Source organism: Hemiscyllium ocellatum, chromosome 31 (assembly GCF_020745735.1).
Source record: "Hemiscyllium ocellatum isolate sHemOce1 chromosome 31, sHemOce1.pat.X.cur, whole genome shotgun sequence".
Lineage (NCBI taxonomy): Eukaryota > Metazoa > Chordata > Chondrichthyes > Orectolobiformes > Hemiscylliidae > Hemiscyllium > Hemiscyllium ocellatum.
In genome coordinates this window covers 147,526-175,188 of record NC_083431.1, presented here as the reverse complement: position 1 = coordinate 175,188, position 27,663 = coordinate 147,526, and the positions used below count along the sequence as shown (strand labels likewise).

At 42.3% G+C, this 27,663-nt stretch overlaps 1 protein-coding gene across 1 annotated transcript in view; it reads left to right on the top strand.

The window, feature by feature from the left end:
* Positions 1–27,663, top strand: part of LOC132830416 (integrin alpha-E-like) — a 396,956-nt gene that overhangs the window by 229,615 nt on the left and 139,678 nt on the right. The window contains exons 22-25 of the mRNA XM_060848093.1: positions 1,177–1,305; positions 7,606–7,679; positions 15,212–15,353; positions 22,455–22,547. Of these exons, the coding sequence (XP_060704076.1) occupies positions 1,177–1,305; positions 7,606–7,679; positions 15,212–15,353; positions 22,455–22,547 (438 nt within the window). The remainder of the gene's footprint in view (positions 1–1,176; positions 1,306–7,605; positions 7,680–15,211; positions 15,354–22,454; positions 22,548–27,663) is intronic.

Here is a 27,663-nt window from a genome sequence, read left to right as displayed (position 1 = left end):
TTCATGTGACATTGTATCACTTCCGGTAATGTAGCTATTAGAAGTGGTGGCATAATGCAATGTAGTCGTGAGGGAATTCGATTGCAGACACTGTGTAGTCTCACGGCATCAGGTCAAACAGCAACTTCGAAATTTCCCCATAAATTACTTAGCAAACCACTCAATTCTCAGTTGTATAAAATTGCTACAAAATCAAAAAGGAATGATAACATAAATAAAACCAGCATAATTGATTTCCCCATTCAATATTCACTCTCTCCATCATCAAAATTCAGTAGCAGCAATGTGAACCTTCTACAAGAGGCACTGCAACAGTTCATTAAACCTCTTTCGAAAGCAACTTACAAACCCATAACCTTTACCACCTAGGAGGACCAAGGCCTCAGACACATTCGAACACTAATACCTGTATGCCCCTTTCCAAGCCACACAACCATTTTGATTTGGAGCTATACTACTTTTTCTTCAGTGCAGCTGGGTCTAAATCCTAGAAATCTATACTTCCATTCCAAAGACTTTAACAGTTCAAGAAGGCAGCTCATCAGCACCTTTTTAGAGGGCAGTTCTGGATGGATATTAAATGTTAGACTTTTCAGCTCTGCTTATATCCCACAAGGGGGGCTCATGGAATTTAAATTTTGAGGGTGACTCGGTGGCTCAGCAGTTAGCACTGCTGTCTCTCAGCACCAGGTGCCCAGATTTAATTCCTTTCTCAGGTGCCTATGTCTATGTGGAGTTTAAATGTTCTCCCCGTGTCGGCGTCAATTTCTTCCGGGTACTCTGGTTTCCTTCCAAAGTCCAAAGATGTACAGTATACGTGAATTGGCCATGCTTAATTGCTCCATAGTGTCCAGGGATCTGCAGGCTGGGTGAGCTACCAATGGTAAATATGGGGTTATGTGGGAGGCTGGATCTGGGTGGGATTCTCTTCAGAGGGTTGGTGCAGACTCGGTGGGCTGAATGGCCTCCGAATGCACAATAGAGATTTGATAATCTTTCTATGATCTGTGACATCTATTGAATTAAAAGAAAATTAAAGGGATCTGTGCAAATAAACTAACTGTGATAATTTCAAAGGGAAATATTTTACATTGCATCATTTGACTTCTGCTATGAAATAGAATGTCCCTAAAATGGATTAATACTCGATTAACAAATACCTTTCTTTAATTTCAGCATTGCACAATGGATTGTGTCTCTGCAATTATTGTAGAAGTGAATTATACACTGTATAATACTGAAAAGAAGCCTGGACTACCCTTACCAATTCTTGATCATTTTTCCAACCGGTCATCATATGTTGAGGTAATAATGACAAACTTGGAAACCTAATTAATTATAATGTTTAAAGTAAATCTGTGGATACATATTAAGGCAGAGCTTATTACTTAAAATTTTAGCAGATTGCTTTCTTTTATTCTTATAATTATAGACTGTCATAGATAAAGCAAGAAGTGAACTGATTTAGTTTTACTGTACTCTTATTTTCATAACAGGTGGTTTTAAGTTCTTTTTAGTTTGTTTTCACTTTTAAAAATAGACATTGGTCTCTTTCCCCTAAACCAGGTTCATGACACATCTATATACATATGTTCAAGGAAGAAAGGAAGAGTAAGGGAAGGAAAGAAGTTACTAATTATTTAAAATCAGGGATACCAGCATTAATTCACACAATTTGAAGATTATGCTTCAAGAATATAGTGTCATTGAAGGAATGGTGATCTGGCTCCAAATCAAAATAGTGTGTGGTTTGGAAAAAAACTTATGTGAAGTTGTTTCCATGTGTCTGTGGCCTTAGTCCTCCTAGATGATGGAGGTTGTGGGTAGTAGACTGAGGAAAGACATCAAAACTATAATTACAGCTGATTTCATTCCTATGAGCCTTCAGGCCTAGCTACTCGGCTCATATCTGAACCCAAATCTTATTGTGCTTTGTGACTGAAAATCACATTTCATTGGTATCACTTAAATTGTAAGGTATTTTAGTGATTCCCCTTGTTCAGAACTGACTAAGGTAGACATCTAGTCCACTTGTCCTTTGTGTTGGCTGGGCTCGAATACTCATACACATGGGAAGTGTGACATTACAGAGAAATCCTGGTAGTTGCTGAAGATTTCCTGAAGCTGCCAACTTTATCATTCTGTGTTCATAGCAGAGATGGGCAAGAAGGAACCTGAGAGAGTCTTATAAAATCATGAGAGGCATGGACAGGGTGGATAGAAAGAGCTGTTCCCTTAGTTGAACCTCCTCCACCTTTGAGCCCCACCCCTCCAATCGCTACCAGGACAGAACCCCACTGGTCCTCACCTACCACCTCACCAACCTCCGTATACATCGTATCTTCCATCGTCATTTCCGCCACCTACAAACGGACCCCACCACCAGGGATATATTTCCCTCCCCTCCCCTATCAGCGTTACGAAAAGACCACTCCCTCCATGACTCCCTCGTCAAGTCCACATCCCCCACCAACCCAACCTCCACCCGCGGCACCTTCCCCTGCAACCGCAAGAAATGCAAAACTTGCCCACACCTCCCCCTTTACTTCCCTCCAAGGCCCCAGGGATCCTTCCATATCCGCCACAAATTCACCTGCACCTCCACACACATCATTTACTGCATCCGCTGCACCCGATGTGGCCTCCTCTATATTGGGGAGACAGGCCGCCTACTTGCGGAACGTTTCAGAGAACACCTCTGGGACACCCGGACCAACCAACCCAACCACCCCGTGGCTCAACACTTCAACAACTCCTCCCACTCCACCAAGGACATGCAGGTCCTTGGACTCCTCCATCGCCAGACCATAGCAACACGACGGCTGGAGGAAGAGCGCCTTATCTTCCGCCTAGGAACCCTCCAACCACAAGGGATGAACTCAGATTTCTCTAGTTTCCTCATTTCCCCTCCCCCCACCTTGTCTCAGTCCCAACCCTCGAACTCAGCACCACCTTCCTAACCTGCAATCTTCTTCCTGACCTCTCCGCCCCCCAACCCCCACTCCCACTCCGACCTATCACCCTCCCCTTAACCTCCTTCCACCTATCGCATTTCCAATGCCCCTCCCCCTGGTCCCTCCTCCCTACCTTTTATCTTAGCCTGCTTGGCACACACTCCTCATTCCCGAAGAAGGGCTCATGCCCGAAACGTCGATTCTCCTGCTCCTTGGATGCTGCCTGACCTGCTGTGCTTTTCCAGCAACTCATTTTCAGCTCTGATCTCCAGCATCTGCAGTCCTCACTTTCTCCCTTAGTTGAAGGATCAATAACAAGGGGCAAACTTTTTAAGATGAAAGTCAGTGGGTTTAGAGGGGATTTGAGAAAAGGTTCTTTCGCCCAGAGGGTTGGATGTGGAATATATTGCCTGCAAGAGTGGTTGAGGCAGGTAACTTCACAAGCTTTAAGAAGTACTTGGGATGAAATGTCATAATAGTCAAGGTTATAGACCTAGAGCATGAACGTCTGAGTCATATAGATTCAGTGTAGCTTTGGCAGTACAAACTCACTGGTATTGGACCTTCTTCTGTTCTGTATGGTTTTATGTTCAGATGTTAATGGAGGCCATCATGCAACAGCCAGTGGCAATCAGTCTAACAAAGAGAAAGTTGGAAAAAAGGAGCCACCAAATTTTAAACTGTGTTATTTTTGTCAGTAAGATTGTGGTTGTGAAATCTACTGGGTAGAGATTTTATTGTTCTCTGGTTATCCTCTCTTTAGAAACTTGTTGAAAGTTTGGAAAGTGGACTCCAATTTATAAGAGATAAGTGAAAATTTCTCAAAGCCTACTGGAAACTATTTGCAATGACCAGTGTTTTCAGAAATCCAGCAAGATGTAATCCATGGCTGGGACATTGTCTGTCAGATATGAGTTGATGAGTATGACTACATCAGATTGTTGTGAGACAGCTCTCCCAATTTTGACACGAGCCCCCAGATTTAGTAAGGAGGACTTTTGTAAGGTCAAGAAGGGCTGTTTCTGCCATTGTCTTTTCCAGCACCTGGGTTGATGCCAGTTGGCCTGTTTTGTTTCTTTGTTGAGACTTTGGAGCGATTGATACAACTGAATAGCTTACTAGGTCATTTCAGAGGCCGATTGAGAGTCAACCACATTGTTGTGACTCTGGAGTCACCTGTAGGTCAGACCAAGTGAAGATGACCAAATTGCCACAGTTGTGAGCCAGATGGGCTTTTCCCACAATCAACAATGGTGTCACGGTCATCAGGAGACTCTTAATTCCAGATGTTTTAAAAATTGAATTTAAATTCTTCATCTGCTATAGTGGAATTTGAACCTGGGTCCCCACAACATTAGCTGAGTTGGATTAATATTTGAGAGTGTGGTGCTGGAAAAGCACAGCCGGTCAGGCAGCATCCGAGGAGCAGGAGATCGACATTTCGAGCGTAAGTGAGCACCACACTCTGATCTCCAGCATCTGCAGTCTCACTGTCTCCCTTCTGGATTAATAGTCCAGCAGTAATACTACTGGGCCATCAACTGTCCCTAGATAATGCTACATACTTTTAATCAACCTGTTTAGCTGTACTATGACACATGTATGGAACAGGTGGAAGTTACTAAGGTAATTCTATGATTATATAAGAAACAGAGAATTTTCCATTCCATAACAAGCCTGCTCTGCCATTTGAATATGATCTTGGGTGATTGAACACTTGAATGCCTTTTACTCACAGTAGACAGCAGGAGGTGGCCCTCCTGATGCTGCTTGGCTTGCTGTGTTCTTCTAGCCTCCTGCTTGTTTACTTTGGGTTTCAGCATCTGCAGTTATGTTTTTCCTTTACTCACAGTAGTCCCCATAACCATTTATGCCATTGGTAAACATAAATATATCAATCTCAACTTTAAATATACTCAAAGACTGACCTTACACAGAAGAAAATTCCAAAGCTTCTGAACCCTCTGAGTAATAAAATTTCTCCTCATTTTGGTCTTAGATGGCAATCCACTTATTTTTAAATGTACATCCGACTGTTGATTGCCCAACCAGGGGAAACATCTTACCTGCATCTACTCTGTCTGTCCTTTTAACTATTTTGTAGGTTTCAATGAAATCACTCTCATTATTCAAAACACTGGAGAATATAGGGTTTGTCCAATATCTTTTCATAGGACAGTCTGCCATCCTGGAAACGAGTATGGTGAACATTTGTTGCACTCCGTCTGTGGAAATATTACTTTTTCTAAAATAATGAAACTAAAACTGCACTAAGTACTTCAGATATGGTGTAACCAAGCGTCGATACAACTAAAGGAAGACCACACTACTCCTATTCTCAAATCTTCTTGTGTAAAGGCCGAATTCCATTAAAGCAAATCTTTGTGACTGATCAGCCAGAATATCCAAGTCCCTTTGTACGTCTACACTTAGCAACTTCTTACCCTTTAAGAAATACTTTATACAACTGTTCCTCCTACTAAAGTGGACAACCTCACATTTTTCCAGATTATATTACATGGAATTATCTATTTACTAATCTTTGTATCCTATTGGAGTTGTTTTACACCTTCCGTACAACTCATGTTTCTGCTTACCTTTACATCATCTATAAATTCAGAAATGTAGTGGTTCTGTTCGCCGAGCTGGAAGTTTTAATTGCAAACGTTTCGTCCCCTGGCTAGGAGACATCATCAGTGCTAAGGAGCCTCCTGCGAAGCGCTTCTTTGATGTTTCTTCCGGTATTTATAGTGGTCTGTCCTTGCCGCTTCCGGGTGTCAGTTTCAGCTGTCCGCTGTAGTGGTTGGTATATTGGGTCCAGGTCGATGTGTTTGTTGATGGAGTTTGTGGATGAATGCTATGCCTCTAGGAATTCCCTGGCTGTTCTCTGCCTGGCTTGCCCTATGATAGTAGTGTTTTCCCAGTCGAATTCATGTTGCTTGTTGTCTGAGTGTCGTTTTGTGGCTAGTTGGTGTTCATGTATGCGGATTGTTAGCTGTCTTCCTGTTTGTCCTATATAGTGTTTTGTGCAGTCCTTGCATGGTATTTTATAAACTACATTAGTTTTGCTCATGTTGGGTATTGGCTCCTTTGTTCTAGTAAGTTGTTGTCTGAGCGTGGCTGTTGGTTTGTGTGCCGTTATGAGTCCTAAGGGTCACAGTAGTCTGGCTGTCAGTTCTGAAACGCTCCTGATGTATGGTAGTGTGGCTAGTCCTTTTGGTTGTGGCATGTCCTCGTTCCGTGGTCTATCTCTTAGGCATCTGTTGATAAAGTTGCGCGGGTATCCGTTTTTGGCGAATACCTTGTATAGGTGTTCCTCTTCCTCTTTTCGCAGTTCTGGTGTACTGCAGTGTGTTGTAGCTCTTTTGAATAGTGTCCTGATGTCCCACAAGGGTACACAGGAAAACAACACACACAGGAAAACAACACACACAGACCAAGTCCTAAACTATGAAAGTAACCACCCCAACACACACAAACGAAGCTGCATCAGGACACTATTCAAAAGAGCTACAACACACTGCAGTACACCAGAACTGCGAAAAGAGGAAGAGGAACACCTATACAAGGTATTCGCCAAAAACGGATACCCGCGCAACTTTATCAACAGATGCCTAAGAGATAGACCACGGAACGAGGACATGCCACAACCAAAAGGACTAGCCACACTACCTTACATCAGGAGCGTTTCAGAACTGACAGCCAGACTACTGCGACCCTTAGGACTCATAACGGCACACAAACCAACAGCCACGCTCAGACAACAACTTACTAGAACAAAGGAGCCAATACCCAACCTGAGCAAAACTAATGTAGTTTATAAAATACCATGCAAGGACTGCACAAAACACTATATAGGACAAACCGGAAGACAGCTAACAATCCGCATACATGAACACCAACTAGCCACGAAACGACACGACCAGCTATCCCTAGTAGCCACACACTCGGACAACAAGCAACATGAATTCGACTGGGAAAACACTACTATCATAGGGCAAGCCAGGCAGAGAACAGCCAGGGAATTCCTAGAGGCATGGCATTCATCCACAAACTCCATCAACAAACACATCGATCTGGACCCAATATACCAACCACTACAGCGGACAGCTGAAACTGACACCCGGAAGCGGCAAGGACAAACCACTATAAATACCGGAAGAAACATCAAAGAAGCCCTTCGCAGGAGGCTCCACAGCACTGATGATGTCTCCTAGCCAGGGGACGAAACGTTTGCAACTAAAACTTCCAGCTCGGCGAACAGAACCACTACAACAAGCACCCGAGCTACAAATCTTCGCACAAACTTTGAAATTCAGAAATATTATATTCATTCCCCATGTCCAAATCATTGATATATATTGTGAACAGCTTTGACCTGAGTACTGATCCTAGCAGTTCCCCACTATTCACAGCCTGCCAACATGAGAATGGTCCATTTATTCCTTCCCTTTGTTTTCTACGTGTTAACCAATCCTTAATCTATGCCATTACATTCCTTACTATAATATGTGCTTATCCATGTATACTATGTCTATTGTCTCACCTTTATCAATTTGATTAGTCATATTCTCAAAAAAACTCCACAACTTGGAGAACACTGAATTAGGTGTGAGAAATGTTTACATCTAGACTTTGCTTTCTCTTTCAGCTCAAATTTCAGAAGGACTGTGGATCTGACAATATATGTAAAGCAAATCTAAAATTGGAATCCAAACTGCCAGAGTAAGTAGTTAGTTCTTTATATAGTGGTGCTTGTGTGAATAAGCTGATAAGATTTACACTTGTTAAAATAGCAGGGGATCATTATTATGCATTAGGAACAGATTAGCTATAGGTCCATGGTGAAGGGTTCAAATTACAAGAGTAATAAATTAAAATTAGGGTATGGATTTTCAAAGCAGGTTTTAGAACCTGATAACTGGATGAATTAGACCATAAGACAAAGAAGCAAGATTAAGCCGTTCAGCACATCTGCCATTCAATGACATCCTGGCTGATCTGATAATCCTCAACTCTGCTTTCCCGGCAATTCCCTACCTTCCTTGATTCCCTTACTGATTAAAAATCTGTATTTCTTAGCCATCAAAATCTCAATGACCCAGTCTCAATGGCCCTCTGAGGAAAAGAATACCATAGATTCACTGCTTCCTGAGAAAGGAAGTTCCTCCTCACTATTGTCTTAAAGGTTTGAACCCCAATTCTGAGATTGTCGCCTCTGGTCCTAGATTCTCCCACAAGGATAAACAACCTTTCCAATTTTGACTAAAGTCCACTCAGGATTGTGTATGTTTTAATAAATTTGTCTCTCATAAGCCCAATCGACTCAATGTCTCCAAAGAAGACAGTTCCTCTAAACCTGATATCAGCCTATTGAACCATCTCTGGACTGTCTCCAGTGCTATTAGAACATAAAAACTAAGAGTAGGAGTAGGCTGTCTGGCCCTTCAAGCCTGCTCTACGATTCAATAAGATCGTGACTGATCTTTTCGTGGACTCAGATCTACTTACCCGCGCTATCACCGTATCCCTTAATTCCTTTGTTCTCCAAAAGATATCTACATTAGCTTTAAAAATGTGTACTAAAGTAGCGTCAACTACTTCACTGGGCAAGGAATTCCATAGATTAACAACCTTGTGGTTAAAGATGTTCCTTCTCAATTCAGTCCTAAATCTGCTCCCTCTAATTTTGAGGCTATGCCCTCTTGTCCTAGTTTCACCTGCCATTGGAAACATCCTCTCTATCCCTATCTTATCTATTCCCTTCATAATTTTATATGTTTCTGTAAGATCCCCCCTCATTCTTGTGAATTCCCATGAATATAGTCCCAGTCTATTCAGTCTCTCCTCATAAGCCAACTCCCTCAACTCCGGAATCAACCTCCTCCCTCCAGTGCTAGTACATCTTTTGTCAAGTAAGGAGACCAAAACTGCATATAGTGCTCCAGGTGTGGCTTCACCAGCACCCAGTACAGCCACACTATAATCTCTCTGCCTTTAAACTCAATCCTTTTAGTAATGAAGAACAATATTCCATTTGCCCTCCTAATTACCTGCTGCAACTGCAGACCAACCTTCTGTGATTCATGCACACGGACACCCAGGTTCCTCTGCATAGCTGTATGCTGCAACTTTTTACCATTCAAGTAATAATCCTTTTTACTGTTACTCCTCCCAAAATGAATGACTTCACATTTATTAACATTGTATTTCATCTACCAGACCTTTACCCACTCACTCAAAGTATTTATGTTTCTCTGCAAAGTTCAAAGTTTGTGAGAAGATTTGTAGCTCGGGTGCTCGTTGTGGTTCTGTTCGCCGAGCTGGGAGTTTTTGTTGCAAACGTTTCGTCCCCTTTCTAGGTGACATCTTCAGTGCTTGGGAGCCTCCTGTGAAGCGCTTCTGTGCTGATTCCTCCGGCATGTATAGTGGTTTGAATCTGCCACTTCCGGTTGTCAGTTGCTGTCCGCTGCAGTGGCCAGTATATAGGGTCTAGTTAGATGTGTCTGTTGATAGAATGTGTGGATGAGTGCCATGCCTCTAGGAATTCCCTGGCTGTTCTCTGTTTGGCCTGCCCTACAATAGTGGTGTTGTCCCAATCGAATTCGTGTTGTTTGTCATCTGAGTGTATGGCTACTAGGGATAGCTGGTCGTGTCGTTTCATGGCTAGTTGGTGTTCATGGATGCGGGTTGTTTGCTGTCTTCCTGTTTGTCCTATGTAGTCTTTTGTGCAGTCCTTGCATGGGATTTTGTACACTACATTAGTTTTGCTCATGCTGGGTATCGGGTCCTTTGTCCTGGTGAGTTGTTGGCTGAGGGTGGCTGTTGGTTTGTGTGCTGTTATGAGTCCTAGTGGTCGCAGCAGTCTGGCTGTCAGTTCAGAAATGCTCCTGACGTATGGGAGTGTGGCCAGTCCTTTGGGTTGTGGCATGTCCTCATTTCATTGTCTTTCGTTTCGTTTCACAGTCCTCTGCACACTTTGCTGTGCCCCTCATCTTAGTGTCATCTGCAAACATGTGGTCACCAACTTCAAATCATCTATATAAATTGTGAATAATTCAGTCCCCACACCGATCCCTGAGGCACACACTAGTCACTGACTGCCAGCCAGAATAGTACTCATTTATCCTCACTCTTTGCTTCCTGTTAGTCAACTAATCCTCTATCCATGCTAATACTTTTACCCGTAATGTAGCAGCCTTTTGCGTTCATCTTATTGAAGGCCTTTTGGAACTAGGTACACTAGATCCACTGGGTCACAGTGTCCACCCTGCCCGTAATGTCTTCATAGAATTTCAAAAAGATTTGTTGAGCATGATCTGCCCATAGAAAAATACAGCGCAATACAGGCCCTTCGGCCCTCGGTGTTGCGCCGACCGAAGCCTACCTAACCTACACTAGCCCACTATCCTCCATATGCTTATCCAATGCCCGCTTAAAAGACCATAAAGAGGGAGAGTCCATCACTGCTACTGGCAGGGCATTCCATGAACTCACAACCTGCTGAGTAAAGAATCTACCCCTAACATCTGTCCTATACCAATCTCCCCTTAATTTAAAGCTGTGTCCCCTAGTAACAGCTGACTCCATACATGGAAAAAGCTTCTCACTGTCAACCCTATCTAAACCTCTAATCATCTTGTACACCTCTATCAAATCTCCCCTAAACCTTCTTTTTTCCAATGAGAATAGCCCCAAGTGCCTCAGCCTTTCCTCATACGATCTTCCTACCATGCCAGGCAACATCCTGGTAAACCTCCTCTGCACCCGTTCCAGTGCCTCCACATCCTTCCTATAGTATGGCGACCAAAACTGCACACAATACTCCAGATCCAGCCGCACCAGAGTCTTATACAACTGCAACATGACCTCAGGACTCCGGAACTCAATTCCTCTACCAATAAAGCCCAATACGCCATATGCCTTGCCCACAACAGAAGTGAGACTCACTGGCCTATAGTTACTAGGGCTATCCCTACTCCCCTTCTTGAACAAGGGGACCACATTCGCCATTCTCCAGTCTTCTGGCACTATTCCTGTAGACAACGACGACATAAAAATCAAGGCCAACGGCTCCGCTATCTCTTCCCTAGCTTCCCAGAGGATCCTAGGATAAATGCCATCATGAACCTATGCTGTGTCTGTCCAACAGGACAATTTCTATTGAGATGCCTTGCTATTTCTTCCTTGATAATACATTCAAGCATCTTCCCCACTACAGATGTTAAGCTCACCGGTCTATAATTCCTCATCTTTTGTCTACCTCCCTTTTTAAACAGTGGCATCACATTTGCTGTTTTCCAATCTGCTGGGACTGCCCCAGAGTCCAGTGAGTTTTGGAAAATTACCACCATGGCACTTGCTATTCCTCCTGTCATCTCTTTTAGTACACTGGGATGCATTCCATCAGGGCCAGGAGACTTGTCTATCCTTAATTCCATTAGCTTGCCCAACACTAGTACTCCACTGTTCCTAGTGGCTAGTTTTCTGCCTGTTTGTCTAATGTAATGTTTGTTACAGTTCTTGCAAGATATTTTGTAAATGACATTAGTTTTGCTTGTTGTCTCTATAGGGTCTTTCAAGCTCATGAGCTGCTGTTTTAGCGTGTAGGTGGGTTTGTGGACCACCATGATGCCAAGGGGTCTAAGTAGTCCAGCAGTCATTTCCGAGATGTCTTTGATGTAGGGGAGAGTGGCCAGGGTTTCTAGACATGTTTTGTCTGTTTGGTTGGGTTTGTTCCTGAGAAACTGGTGGACTATGTTCATTGGATACCCATTCTTTTTGAACACCATTCCTGAAGAAGGGCTCATGCCCGAAATGTTGATTCTCCTGCTCTTTGGATGCTGCCTGACCTGCTGCGCTTTTCCAGCAACACATTTTCAACACTACTACTTCCGAGTTTTGAGAAGATTTATAGCTCAGGTTGAGGTTCTGGAGGTAGATTTGAACTACAGAAGCAATCATCCCAACGTCCACAAATGAAGCTGCATCAGAACATTATTTCAACGAGCCACCACACACTGCAGCACAGAGGAACTACGCAGAGCAGAGGAAAATCACCTATCCCGTGTATTCAAAAAGAATGGGTACCCAATGAACATAGTCCACCAGTTTCTCAGGAACAAACCCAACCAAACAGACAAAACATGTCCAGAAACCCTAGTAACTCTCCCCTACATCAAAGATATCTCGGAAAAGACTGCCGGACTACTTAGACCCCTTGGCATCATGGTGGTCCACAAACCCACCTACACGCTAAAACAGCAGCTCATGAGCTTGAAAGCCCCCACAGAGACAACAAGCAAAACTAATGTCATTTACAAAATACCTTGGAAGAACTGTAACAAACATTACATTAGACAAACAGGCAGAAAACTAGCCACTAAGATACATGAACATCAACTAGCCACAAAACGACATGACCCTCTCTCACTAGTATCCTTACATACAGATAAGGAAGGACACTACTTCAATTGGGACAACACATCCATCTTAGGACAAGCCAAACAGACACGTGCAAGAATTCCAGGAAGCATGGCATTCCAACTGGAACTCTATCAACAAACACATTGACTTGGACCCCATTTACCACCCCCTGAGAAAAAGAACTGGAAATGACATCTCAGCTGGAAATGACATCACTACAGGAACATGCATCACCACAGAAAATGAAATCACCAACCCAAAGAAACCCAAACATATAAATAGAAAACAGGAATCACCAGGAGTGCTTTGTCCAGAGGCTGACTGAAGGTGTTACCTAGTATGGTGACAAAACGGCTGAAAATGAACCAGCCAGTTCAGCAAGCAAACCTCCATCCAGAACTATTACTTTCGCAATAATGATTGTTTCCAGGTCCTCTTTCATCTCTTTTGTCAATTACAGGCATGCTATTAATGTCTTCCACTGTGAAGACCAATACAAAATATCTGTTCAATGCCTCGGCCATTTCATCATATGCCACAATTAAATGTCCCTACTCATCTCTAAAGGACTAATGTTTACTTTCGACAATCTTTTATTTTATATATGCATAGAAGCTTTTGCTGTCTTTGTATTCTGTGCTAATTTTTTCTCATAATCTCGTATTTTTCTTTATAGCTCTTTTTGTGGCTTTCCATTGACCTTTAAAGTTTTCCCAATCTTCTCATTTCATGATGATTTTGGCCACTTTGTATGTCTTCTCTTTCAATTTGATAGCCTCTTATTTCCTTAGACACATGCTGATTACCCCTTTTCTTATAGTCTTTCCTTTTCACTGGAATATACTTCTGCTGAGCTCTTTGAAAATTGCTTTGAAAGTCCTCCAGTGCTCAACAACTGTCCAATCTTTTTTCCAATCTACTTTAGCCAAGTCCCCGCTCTTTCTTTTGTAGTCTCCCTTTTTAAGCACAGAACCCTGGTATTAGATTTTATCTTCTCACTCTCCATCTGTATTTTAAATTCAACCATAATGTGATTGCTCCTACCAAAAAGGATCCCAAACTATGAGGTAATTAATTATTCCTGTTTCATTACACAGGACCAAATCTGGGATAGCTTGTTCCCTCACCGGTTCCATTACATACTGTTCAAGAAAAATATCATGGATACACTCAACAAACTCCTCCTCAAGGCTACCCTGACTGAGCTGATTAGACCAATCAACATGTAGATTAAAATCCTCCATGATAATTGCCGTACCATTTTTTCCTGGCATTAGTTATTACTTTGTTTATTTTCTGCCGCAATGTGATGTTATTATTTGGTGGCCTATAGACTACGCTTATCAGTGACTTTTTCTTCTTAGAATTTCTAATTTCCACCCAACTGGATTCAACCTTATTCTCCATGGAACCTGTATCATCCCTCAGCACCGCCCTGATGTTGTCCTTGAATATCAGAGCTTTATATCTTTCCTTGGTTAAGAAACCAAAATCATTCACGCTATTCCAGCTTTGGTCTGCCTACAGTCTTGCACAGATTTAACAAAATTTCTCAGCTTTTATACTCCATTGAAACAAAGTCCAACGTTCCATTTTCACTATTACCCGTGGAACTTGGATGCTAGCTTTCTGTGATTCATTGAGGAGGGCTCCCAAATTCCTTTTTTTCATAATTTTCTGCAGTCTTTATCCATTTGAAAAATATTTAGCTCAATACTCTTAATGCTAAAATGCATTGCCTTACACTTTCACATATTATATTTTGCCACTTCCCTCACCTATCTATAATTCCTGTGTAGATTCTTTGTGTCATCCTTGCCACTTGTGTTTTTGCTTTATTTGTTTGTGGGACCTGGTCACTGGCTGGCTAGCATTTATTGCGTGTCCCTACTTGCCCTTGAGAAGGTGATGGTGAGCTGCCTTCATGGACTGCTGTAGTCCATTTGCTTTGGATTGACCCACAATACCGATAGGGAGGGGGGTCCAGGATTTTGATCCACTGACAGTGAAGGAACAGTGATATATTTCCAAGTCAGGATGATGATTGGCTTGGAGGGGAGCTTGCAGGTGATGGTGTTCCCATGTATTTGCTGCTCTTGTCCTTCGAGATGGAAGTGATCATATATTTAGAACGTGATGTCTAAGGATCATAGGGATAGAGGAATTAGGATTGGAAGTAGGCAATTCAGGCCTTCAAGCCTGCTCTGCCATTTGATATGATCATGGCTGATCTTATTCCTGGTATCAACTTCACTTTCCTGCCTGCTTGTATAGCCCTTTATCCTACTTTTCATTTGAAACATCTATTTCTTTCTTGTTTCTGTTGATTGGTTCTGCCTCCTCTGTACTCTGAGGTAATCAGTTCCACTGACTCACAACCTTCTGAGGGAAGTAATTTCTTCACATTAGTGAATTTCTGCAGTGCAATATGTAATAGTATATACTGCTGAAATAGAGCATCAGAGGTGAAGGGAGTGAATATTAATGGATGAGATGCCAATCAAGTGGGCTGTTATGTCCTGGGATGGTGTCAAGCTTCTTGACAGTTGGACTGCCCATTCCGGTAAGTGGGGAGTATTGCATCAAACTCCTGACATGCTTTCTAGCTGATAGGTATGGTTTAGGTAGTCAGGACATGAGTTACTCACCACAGTTTTCCGAACTTCTGATCTGCTCTTGTAGCCTGCTTATGGGGGAGGCAATGCAATACTCGAAATGTAATGAATTGTGAAAGAGCCGCACGTAACTGTCAGACAATAGAATCACAAATGTCATATAGATATTCACAGTTGGTCTTGTTTTACTGATGCAAACTGGAACTCTGTTTTCAGAAACTTTACATGGATTGTTGGTAAGACAAAAGAAGTGAGTTTAAACATTCTTCTGTCCAATACTGGAGAAGATTCATATCTCACCACCATGGACTTGTCCTATCCAAAAAGCCTTTTCTTTAAGGGGATCTCAAAACCTCAGGTGAGATGAAATTCTGATATTGAGATGGCAGCTGAAACATAGAACATTACAGCACAGTACATGCCCTTTGTCCCTTGATGTTGCACTAACCTGTGGAACCAATCTGCCTAATCCTAACCGTAACTCTAACCAATCTGAAGCCCATCTATTCTACGCTATTTCATTTTCATCCCTATGTTTATCTAATGACCATTTAAATGCCCTTAAAGTTGGCAAGTCCACTACACACTCTACCAGGTCATTTATAAAAAATTATCAAACAGTGACCCCAAAACACCATTAGTACACCACTAGTAACTGAACTCCAGGATGAACATTCCTCATCAACCACCACCATCTGTCTTCTTTCAGCTCGCCAATTTCTGATCCAAACCACTAAATTACCCTCAATTCCATGCCTCTGTATTTTGTGCAATAGCCTACTCTGGGGAACCTTATCAAACACCTTACTGAAATCCATGTACACACATCAACCGCTTTATCCTCATCCACCTGTTTACTGACTATCTCAAATAACTCAATAAGGTTTGTGAGGCACAACCTACCCTTCACAAAACCATGTTGACTATCCCTAATCAACATATTCCTTTCTAAATAATTATAAATCCTATCTCTTATAGCCTTTTCCAACACTTCACCCACAAACGAAGTAAGGCTCACTGGTCCATAATTACCAGGGTTGTCTCGACTGTCCATAGGAAGGCCACTGACAAAAAGCGTACCAACTTCCTCTTCACTGTTGTTCATTTCTTCACTTTTCGTGCTCATGACTGGGGAGCTGATTGAATCCATTGAATCAGATTGTGGAGAGGCGGGTGGTGGTTTTTTTTTTAGATTAGATTCCCTACAGTGTGGAAACAGGCCCTTCGGCCCAACAAGTCCACACCGACCCGCCGAAGCGCAACCCACCCATACCCCTACATATACCCCTTACCTAACACTACGGGCAATTTAGCATGGCCAATTCACCTGACCCGCACATCTTTGGACTGTGGGAGGAAACTGGAGCACCCGGAGGAAACCCACGCAGACACGGGGAGAATGTGCAAACTCCACACAGTCAGTCGCCTGAGGCGGGAATTGACCCAGGTCCCTGGCGCTGTGAGGCAGCAGTGCTAACCACTGTGCCACCGTGCCGCCACAGGCATGCTTTACCTGTGAATGGAGAAACTTGAGAGAAGATATTGGCTGCTAAAAAGATGTTTGCATTTCCTCTCTCATTTCTTCCTTGCCAGGGTGGTTATCAGTATGAAGACAGTCTCACATTTACCTACACTAAATTGTATCTGCCTATTTCAACATTCTTTGAATTCTTGAAGTCTATTACTCAGTTCACTTATTTATGACATTATCAAATTTTATACAAAGCATAAGCTTGTAAATTGTACTGGCTAAGCAATTCAGTCAAGCATAAACAACATTCAGTGGTCCTAAAATCAAACACTCGGGTACCTCATTCAAGTTATTGAAACATTATTTTCTTTTAACAAATTGATATTTAACTAATGTGAAAGCACTCAGGAAAAGTGTTTCAAAAGTCTAGAACAGCAAGAAAACAACAAAATGATTCCTATGCTTTAGCAATTTGGAAGGCAGTTTCAGTTCAGATTTAAATCTCAAATATTCTTGGGATACAAATGCTGAATATTTTAAAATATGTAAATCAAAATTCCCAAATAAAAAGGTGGAATTACAGTAGCAACTTTGGTAGAGATCAACATTCTTTGAATTTGCAATATGAAAGGGGCCAATGAATTCTTAACAATAATTAAAAGAACTGAAACAGCTCAGCTTCAAGTTCTAATATTCTCTAAAATCTTAAAACATCAAATTCAAAACGAACTCTTTTTGTGAACACTGCACTAAAAACACAGCATCAAAGATATTTTAATACAATATTCTCATCTGGTGAAAGCATGATCTCTGACTCAAGTGTTTTTTTAAACCGGCATTGCAGAATTTCAAACAAATCAGGGGCTCAAAGGAACTGTTACTTTTAAAGTTATAAGTTTGATAATTTTTAAAAGGACATAATGTTGTACAATTTCAATGTAAAAACAAAACCAGCCCCACCACACAGCCCACAAAACATATTGAATTAAGATCCTGATTCAAGATTAAGCCATCTACTGTTACACAATGAATAACTGGTTTCACATAATGCATAGGGTTAGGGGCGGCACGGTGGTTAGCACTGCTGCCTCACAGCAGCAGGGCCTTGGACTTGATTCCAGCCTCAGGCCGACTGTCTGTGTGGAGTTTGCATATTCTCCCCATGTCTGCGTGGGTTTCCTCCGGGTGCTCCGGTTTCCTCCGACAGTCCAAAGATGTGCACATCAGGTGAATTGGCCATGCTAAATTGTCCATAGTGTTAGGTGTATTAGTCAGAGAGAAATGAATCTGGATGGGTTACTCTTCGGAGGGTCGGTGTGGACTTGTTGGGCCAAATGGCCTGTTTCCATTCTGTAGAGAATCTAATCTAATCAGGTAAAGATGGTGGTTTCCTTCCCTAAAGGCCACGAGGGAACCCAGTAGTTTTCCCAACAGTTGATAATGGATTCGTACACTCTTAATTCCAGATTTATTTTATTCATTTCAAATCCCATGGTGAATTCAAATCTGCCATGGTGGGTTTCAAACCCGGGTTCCCAGAACATTACCTGGGTCTCTGAATTCCTTCGTCTCCACCGCATCTGCTCCTAGGAGCACCAGTTCTAATACCAAACTACCCAGATGGCCTATTTCTTCAAAAATCGCAACTCCGCCCCCCCCCCCAGACGTGGTCGACGATGCTCTCCACCACATCTCCACTTCCCGCTCCTCCGCCCTTGAAACCCGCCCCTCCAATTGCCACCAGAACCCCACTGGTCCTCACCTACCACCCCACCAACCTCCATATACATCATAAAATCCGTCGTCATTTCCGCCACCTCCAAACGGACCCCACCACCAGGGATATATTTCCCTCCCCTCCCCATCAGCGTTACGAAAAGACCACTCCCTCTACGACTCCCTCGTCAGGTCCACACCCCCCACCAACCCAACCTCCACTCTCGGTGCCTTCCCCTGCAACCGCAAGAAATGCAAAACTTGCGCCCACACCTCCCCCCTTACTTCCCTCCAAGGCCCCAAGGGATCCTTCCATATCCACCACAAATTCACCTGCACCTCCACACACATCATTTATTGCATCCGCTGCACCCGATGTGGCCTCCTCTATATTGGGGAGACAGGCCTTCTACTTGCAGAACGTTTCAGAGAACACCTTTGGGACACCCGGACCAACCAACCCAACCACCCTATGGCTCAACACTTCAACTTCCCCTCCCACTCCACAAAGGACATGCAGGTCCTTGGATTCCTCCATCGCCAGACCATAGCAGCACGACGGCTGGAGGAAGAGCGCCTTATTTTCCGCCTAAGAACCCTCCAACCACAAGGGATGTACTCAGATTTCTCCAGTTTCCTCATTTCCCCTCCCCCCCCCCCCCCCCCACCTTGTCTCAGTCCCAACCCTCGAACTCAGCACCACCTTCCTAACCTGCAATCTTCTTCCTGACCTCGCCGCCCCCACCCCCACTCCGGCTTATCACCCTCACCTTATCACCCTCACCTTAACCTCCTTCCACCTATCATATTTCCAACGCCCCTCCCCCAAGTCCTTCCTCCCTACCTTTTATCTTAGCCTGCTGGGCACACTTTCCTCATTCCTGAAGAAGGGCTCATGCCCAAAATGTCGATTCTCCTGCTCTTTGGATGCTGCCTGACCTGCTGCACTCTTCCAACAACACATTTTCATTTCTGAATTAACTGTCCAGCAGGACTGCCAGTATGCCATTGCCTCCCCTACAGAGGTTAATTAAAGGCACCATTGACAAAAACATAAAGGAAGAGGAGTAGAAGGAATGCCTATCATCAGACCAATAGTGTTCATTGCTATCCAGAACATGCTTTTTGCTCAGATATTCAGTTTATTATTCTTTTTGTGTGAAAGCTACTACAATTCCAACTCCTCTCTACACAAAGAAATGTATCCACTGATTGCATAGCTACCCAATAGGTTTCATCATGAAACAAATGAAAGGATGAGTTGGTACATAGGATTGAAGAATGTGCATATGTGGAAGTGGCAATAAACAATACATTTTGTGTGGCTTTATAAAAATGGAAATTTTAAGACCTGATATTTCATCAAACAGCCACAAATGTAGTCTTAGAAAATTGCTTTTACTTGCACTCCTAAATTTTGCAGCAAAAGTGATGTCAGCAAAGGCACAGACAGGTTACTCAGACCTCTACCTTGTTTAGCTGCTTTGATTGAATTCCTCTGGGTTTCAGAGCCTCTCAAGCCCTTAAGACCGCTGAACCTTCACTGGTGCAGGGTTAAATTTCATCAAATTGGCACAGGTTTTCTATGTTTCTGTAAGACAACAGGTATATGAGCTGTAACTAGTGAGGTTCCACAGGGATGAGTACTGGGACTACAACTGTTTTCAATATTTTGAGTTTTTGAGAAGATTTGTAGCTCGGATTGTGGATGAAGTCATGGATTCATTCACCGAGCCAGTGTGTTTTTCTAAAAAATATTTTGTTGCCTCGCTAGGTGACATCAACAGTGCGTCTTTGATAAGGTATTGGTGGTCTGTCCCACCTGGTATTTATATGTCTCTGTTTGTTGATCCTTCGGTTCTGTATCTGAGTTTGTATACGGGGTCCAGTTCAATGTGTCTATTGATTCAGTTCCAGTTGGAGTGCCAGGCTTAAAGGAATTCTCTGACTTGTTTCTTTTGCCTTTGCTAGGATGGTTACATCATCCCAGTTGATTTTGTGTCCTTCGTTGTCTATGTGGTTGTAAATGAGAGAGTGCTGGTCGTGTCTGGTAGTGGCGAGCTGATGTTGGTGCACTCCTATGCACAGTTTTCTTCTTTATCCTATGTAGTATTTTTCACACTGCAGGTATCCTGTAGATAATGTTCATCCTGTTGGACAAACCCAAAGAAGAAAGCACTACACAACTAGACACGATAGTGACCATACGATATGTGTTATGAAGGTGTAAGGAGTACTGTACCTTTAAGAGAGTTGAAGGACTTAGCAAGCACACAGATTGCTGGAGACTTTACAATGTAACATTTGGTCCTGCAGCCAGCAATACCTGGGTTACTAAGAGACAAAAAGCTAATTCAAATTCGGCCAATCAGTTTAAATTATGCCCCAAAATACCAAACTCTAGTCAAGTTTGAATTTGATATTTTGACAAAATTAACACCAATGAAATGATCCAATGCTTTGGGATATAAAACTTAAAAAAAAATTGAACAATTAGAGTAGAACTGACAAGCCACCAACATATCCAGACTGCCCGCAGAATAGCACACTTAAAGATGCTTTTATCCATCAATGATCTGTGAAACAGAAATCCCTAAAAAGAAAAAAAAAGGCAGAGGAAGATACAAGGAGAAGATCCGACATTGGCTGGTTTTGAAATTTGAATCTTTTTGGTAAATCTTAATTGGGGGTTTTATCGGACCAGTATTATAGAAGGGAAAGTAAAAGATAAGTTAGAGAAAGGAGTTGTAAATAGTAGTTAGTTAATTATTCTATGTTAGACTCATAAGTAAAAATAAAGTTGTTAATTTTTTACTTTAAATAGTGACCTTTGGGATAGTTCTTGGCCTCTCAAATTTTAACAGATTACAACACAGGTTAAATCATTTCTGTGTTGCAGGTTTAAATAGGGCAGGAAGGTTTACCCCGTGTCATAACAATATGTCAAAGGCATATCAGAGATAACTACCCAACTACTCAGACCTCTGGGAATCTTAATGGTCCGCACACCATTAAACATCTTCTACCAGCTCCTTAAAAGTTAAAGACCTGACACCCACATCCAACAGGATGAATCTTATTTACAAGATACCCTGCAAAGATTATTAAAACACTACCTAGGACAAACAAGAAGAAAATTGACCATATGAGTGCACAAATATCAGCTCGCCACTGCCAGACACAACCAGCACACTCTCATTTCCAACCGCACAGACGATGATGGTCACAAATTGAACTCGGATGATTTTGCACAGGCAAAATCGAGATATCGAGTCACCAGAGAAGTCCTTGAAACCTGGCACTCCAACTGGAACTGAATCAATAGACACATTGAACTGGACCTTGTATACAAACCACTTTGATATACAACCGGAAGTACTGACAAGCAGCGACATATAAATGCTGAAAATGTGTTGCTGGAAAAACGCAGCAGGTCACGCAGCATCCAAGGAGCCGAAGTTTCAGGCATGAGCCCTTCTTTAGGAATTCAGGGTGACATGTAAATACCAGATAGAACAGACTACCAATACCTTATTAAAGATCCACTGGTGATATCACATAGCAAGGCAACAAAACCTCCTCTGACCTAAATCGTTCTGAGTTTCTTGAGTGCAGTTCCAGTTATACTACTCCAGGCAAGTGGGAAATTCTTCTCTCACTCATGACCTGTGCTTTGTAGATGATGAACAGGATATGGGGAGCCAGGAGGTAAATTACTCATCACAGATTTCATGGTCTATGATCTGCACTCATACACACTGTGGCTATGTTATAAAAGCAGCAAATGCTAGAGAAACTCAGCAGGTTTGTCAGCATCTGTGGTGAGAGAACCCCAAAGAAGAATATTATTGGATTTGAAACATTACATCTGTTTCTGTCTCCATAGGAACTGCCAGACCTGCTACGTTTCTCCAACACTTTCTGTTTCCATTTCAGATCTCTGGCATTTGCAGTACTTTGCTTTTATCACAGAGTCTGTGTGATAGTCCAGTTAGGTTTGAGATCCAGGAATCTCCAGAATATTTATGGTAGATTGAATTGTGAGTGAGTGAAGATCAGTCAGTTCCTGTTATGTCTATAGGTCATTTCAGCATCGACCCTTTAAGTATTTGTCTTTGATAGTGCCATTTGGGTTACCATTGTGTCTGCAAAACAAACTGTGATTCAATCATGTTGAAATCAGAGAATTGAATCAGAATGCTGAGTTTCATCACTTGACCTCATGTGTATTTTTGCACCTAATCCTTTTTACACATTTTAAATTCTTCTCAGCTTGCAGATGTTAAATGCACAGATCAAGCCACATCCTCCTTATCCTTCCTAAATTGTGAGATTTTTCATCCAGTGTTCAAGAGGAATTCACAAGTAAGTAGTGAAATAATTGTGCATATTTTAATCTGTTGAATTTTAAATAAGCACCAGACATTCATTATTCTTGCATGGTTTGTGAAAGTTTGTAGCTCAGGTTGAGGTTTAGGGTGTAGATTTGCTCGCTGAGTGTAAGTTTGATATCCAGACGTTTCATTACCTGACCAGGTAACATCATCAGTGGTGACTTCCAAGTGAAGCGAAGCTGGTGTCTCCTGCTTTCTATTTATATGTTTGTCCTGGATGGGATTCCTGGGGTTTGTGGTGATGTCATTTCCTGTTCATTTTCTGAGGGGTTGATAGATGGTATCTAGATCTATGTGTTTGTTTATGGCATTGTGGTTGGAGTGCCAGGCCTCTAGGAATTCTCTGGCATGTCTTGGCTTAGCTTGTCCCTGGATAGATGTGTTGTCCCAGTGGAATTGGTGGTTTTTTTCATCCGTGTGTAGGGCTACGAGGGAGAGAGGGTCGTGCCTTTTTGTGGCTAGCTGGTGTTCGTGTATCCTGGTGATAAACTTTCTTCCTGTTTGTCCTACGTAGTGTTTGTGGCAGTCCTTGCACGGAATTTTGTAGATGACGTTGGTTTTGTCCATGGGTTGTACTGGGTCTTTTAAGTTTGTTAGCTTTTGTTTGAGAATGTTGGTGGGTTTGTGTGCTACTAGGATTCCGAGGGATCTTAGTAGTCTGGCTGTCATTTCTGAGACTTCTTTGATGTATGGTAAGGTGGTTAGGGTTTCTGGCTGTGTTAGTTCTGCTCGTCGTGGTTTGTTCCTGAGGAATCTGCGGACTGTATTTTTTTGTGTATCCGTTCTTCTTGAATACGTTGTATAGGTGGTTCTCCTCTGTTTTCTGAAGTTCGCCTGTGCTGTAGTGTGTGGTGGTTCGTTGGAATAGTGTTCTGATACAGCTTCGTTTGTGTGTGTTGGGACGGTTGCTGGTGTAGTTAAGTATTTGGTCAGTGTTTGTTGGTTTTCTGTATACGTATGTTTGTGGTTCTCCGTTGTCCTTTCTTTCGACTATGACGTCCAGGAATGCAAGTTTGTTGTCAGTTTCTTCCTCCTTGGTGAACTTCATGCCTGTGAGGGTGTTATTGATGATGTTAAATATCTTTTCTATCTTGTTTCGTTTTGTGATGACAGAAAAACCGACAAACACTGACCAAATACTTAACTACACCAGCAACCATCCCAACACACACAAACGAAGCTGTATCAGAACACTATTCCAACGAACCACCACACACTACAGTACAGGCGAACTTCAGAAAACAGAGGAGAACCACCTATACAACGTATTCAAGAAGAACGGATACACAAAAAAATACAGTCCGCAGGTTCCTCAGGAACAAACCACGACAAGTAGACCTAACACAGCCAGAAACCCAAGCCACCTTAACCCTACATCAAAGAAGTCTCAGAAATGACAGCCAGACTACTAAGACCCCTCGGAATCCTAGTAGCACACAAACCCAACAACACTCTCAAACAAAAACTAACAAACTTAAAAGACCCAGTACAACCCATGGACAAAACCAACGTCATCTACACAATTCCATGCAAGGACTGCCACAAACACTACGTAGGACAAACAGGAAGAAAGTTACCCACTAGGATACATGCATACCAGCTAGCCACAAAAAGACACGACCCTCTCTCCCTCGTAGTCCTACACATGGATGAAAAAAACCACCAATACGACTGGGACAACACAGCTATCGTGGGACAGGCTAAGCAAAGACATGTCAGAGAATTCCTAGAGGCCTGGCACTCCAACCACAATGCCATAAACAAACACATAGATCTAGATACCATCTTTCAACCCCTCAGAAAATGAACAGGAAATGACATCACCACAAACTCCAGGAATCCCATCCAGGACAAACATAAATAGAAAGCAGGAGTCACCAGCTTCGCTTCACTTGGAAGTTGCCACTGATGATGTTACCTGGTCAGGTAATGAAATGTCTGGATATCAAATCTACAGCTCAGCGAGCAAACCTACACCCTATTCATTATTCTTCACTGAAAACAAGCAAATGTGCATGAGACAGCAATATAACATTTTATAACAACAGTAACATATTAAAAAAAACCCTCCTTACCCACAGGCATATCGATAGATGTTCATAAAACCAGATGTATGTATCGATATATCCATATTATCAGAACTTTGATTTAACTTAACCAGGCAGAGTAACCAGACTAATTCTTTGGGAAGCCTAATTTCTCTAATCTTTGCTCGTATCAAAAATTCCTCATTCTTCATATCATTCTAGTAAATCTCCTTTGCACTTTTTACTGGACTTCTACACCCATCCCTAAATAAAGTGCTTAGAATTGTACACAATACTCTAACTGTGGTCTGACCAATAACTTGTAGTGGTGAAGCATCATCTCCTTGCTTCTTTACTCTGTGCCTCTACTTATAAACCCAAGGGATTGATAAATTGTCTTAATAGCTGTTTCAGCTTGCGTGGCCACCTTCAGAAACTTATGTACTTGAACCCCAAAGTTCCTCTGCTCCTGTACTCCTCCCAAACGTTGTGCTTTTTGAGCCTGTATTGGTCTCTCCATATTTCTTCTACCAAAATGCAAGTCAAAGTCAAAATACAAGGTAATAATACAGGGATGCAATATAAATAATCAGAGTGTGACAGAAAGGGAACTGAATGTCAAAACATAATGTTACATTGATTACTATGATCAGAATAGGGGGAATGCACTTGAACAACAAGGATAAGGAAGGATTCAGGTGAAAAAATGTGCAGAAACCCAAACGGAAAAGTTGAGGTAATAGTGATGCCTATCAATGTGGCTAATACAAGTTGATGGGACCAGAAGCAGCAGAGAGTTTAATTCCAATAGTGCATCAGAGAGTCTGATCCATGCAGAGGATAGTTGTGAAAAATAAAATTTGAAATTGCTTTATCTGAATGAACACAATCTGTAATAAGACAGATGAACCAATGGCAAAAAGAGACATATGCATTTAAATCTAATGGCTGTAACAAAGATATAATTACAAAGTGATCAAGGATGGGAAACAAATATTTCAGTGTACATAACATTTCAAAAATGACTCAAAAAGAATAGAAAAAGAGGTTGCGTTGCCTGATAATTAAGGATTCATTTAGGAGATTAGCGGAAAAGGATATTGTCTCTCAAAATCAGGAAAGAGAGTTAGTATGAATAGAAATTAAGAATAGCAAGGGTCAAAAAAACACTGGTCAGAGTAGTTTATTTTTCTCCAACAGTAGTCATGCATTGGACAGTGCATTAAACAAAAAATTATTAGAGTTTCTAACAAAGGTGATATAGCAGTTGTGGAGGAATGTAGTCTTCATATTTTGCTGTTTAATTTATTGATGGGATGTGGGCATCAGCTGGGCCAGCACTTCTGGCCATCCCTAAAAATACTTGAACTGAGTGGCTTGCTAGGCCATTTCAGAGGGCAGTTGAGAGTCAACCACATTGCTGTGGGTCTGGAGTCACATATAGGTAGCCAGACCAGGTAAGTATGACAAGTAACAGAATCACAGGGTTATCATGGTGCAGGAGGCCATTGGCCCACCATCCCTGCACCGACTCTATTATCTAGTCTGACTATCTTATCTCATGCCAATCTCCTCCCTGTTCCCCATATTCCTACACACCATTTCCAGCCAAAAAAAAATCCCCTTTTCAGTGCCTCAATTGAACCTACTGCACTATATTTCCAGGCAGTGCATTTCATACATTAACAACCAAAGAAGAACATAGAACGGTACAGCACAGAATAGGCCCTTCAGCCCACGATGTTGTGCCGACCACTGATCCTCATGTATGCACCCTCAAATTTCTATATGTGTGAAAAAGTTTTTTTGCACATTATTTGAAACCTATGCCCTCTTGTTTTTGTTTCTTTTATATTGCAGAAGTGAGAAGAAAATAAATCAAGTCAGAGAAAAGGCACAGGAAAAAGTGAGGACTGCAGATGTTGGAGTTCAGATTTGAGAGTGTGGTGCTGGAAAAGCACAGCAGGATGCTGACCAGACCTGCTGTGCTTTTCCAGCACCACACTCTTGTTAGAAAAGGCTTGTAAGAAAGGCATTATTACAATAATAATGGGAACTTGAAGTCACATTGGGTCTAGGGTGGACTGGTAAGGTGGATACAGAACTGGCTTAGTATTAGAAGACAGAGTTGGAAGGGTGTTTTTCTGAATGCAGATCTATGACCATTAGTGTTGTGTAAGGATCGGTGCTGGGATCCCTATTGTTTATAATACATGTAAATCGAATTGGAGGAGAATGCAGGTGGCCACTGTGACCTGATTGCTGCTGCTGCTGCTGCTGCTGCTGCTGCTGCTGCTGCTAGCCCCTAAAAGGTGTTCTCCCCCCCCCCCCCCCCCCCCCCCCCAACACCCCTCAACCGTATCCAAAGCGGTGTATCTATTATTGAGGTGAATGGCCATAGAGGAACCCTGCACTGGATGCCTTCCTTCCACTTTCCTCTTCTGGTTGTCACCCAGCTACCTGTAGCCTGCACCTTAGGAGTGACCATTCACTGTAGCTCTTATCAATGATATCCTCTACACCCTGCATAATCTTGAGTGCATCCAGCTCCAGTTCCCTAATGCGGACTGTCAGGAGATGCAGCCCGAAGCACTTCTCACAAGGATGGCTACTAGGGACACTGGAAGTCTCACTGATCTCCCTCATCCTGCAAGAGGAGCATGTTACTACCCTAACTGCCATCCCCACTGCCTTCAGTCTAGACAGAAAGAATGTACAGTTAAAGAGCTCTTACCCGTATTCCTGCACAGCCTCCTCAAGCAAAGGCCTCAGCACTTCCACTCGAACACTGGCCCACTCTCTTAACAACTGCTCTACCAGATTGTCCATCATTATTCAACATTCAAGTGAAAACGAATCAAGTTTGTCCAATCTGTCCTCAGAATTAATACCCTCCAAATCAGTCAACATTCTGATAAATCTTTCTGTACTCTTGCAAAGCTTCCACATCCTTCTGGTTAGTGTGGTGACCAGAACTGTACACCATATTCCAAAGCTAAAGTTCTATACAGCTGTAACATGATTTGACAATTTTTATAATTCATGCTCTGACCAATGAAG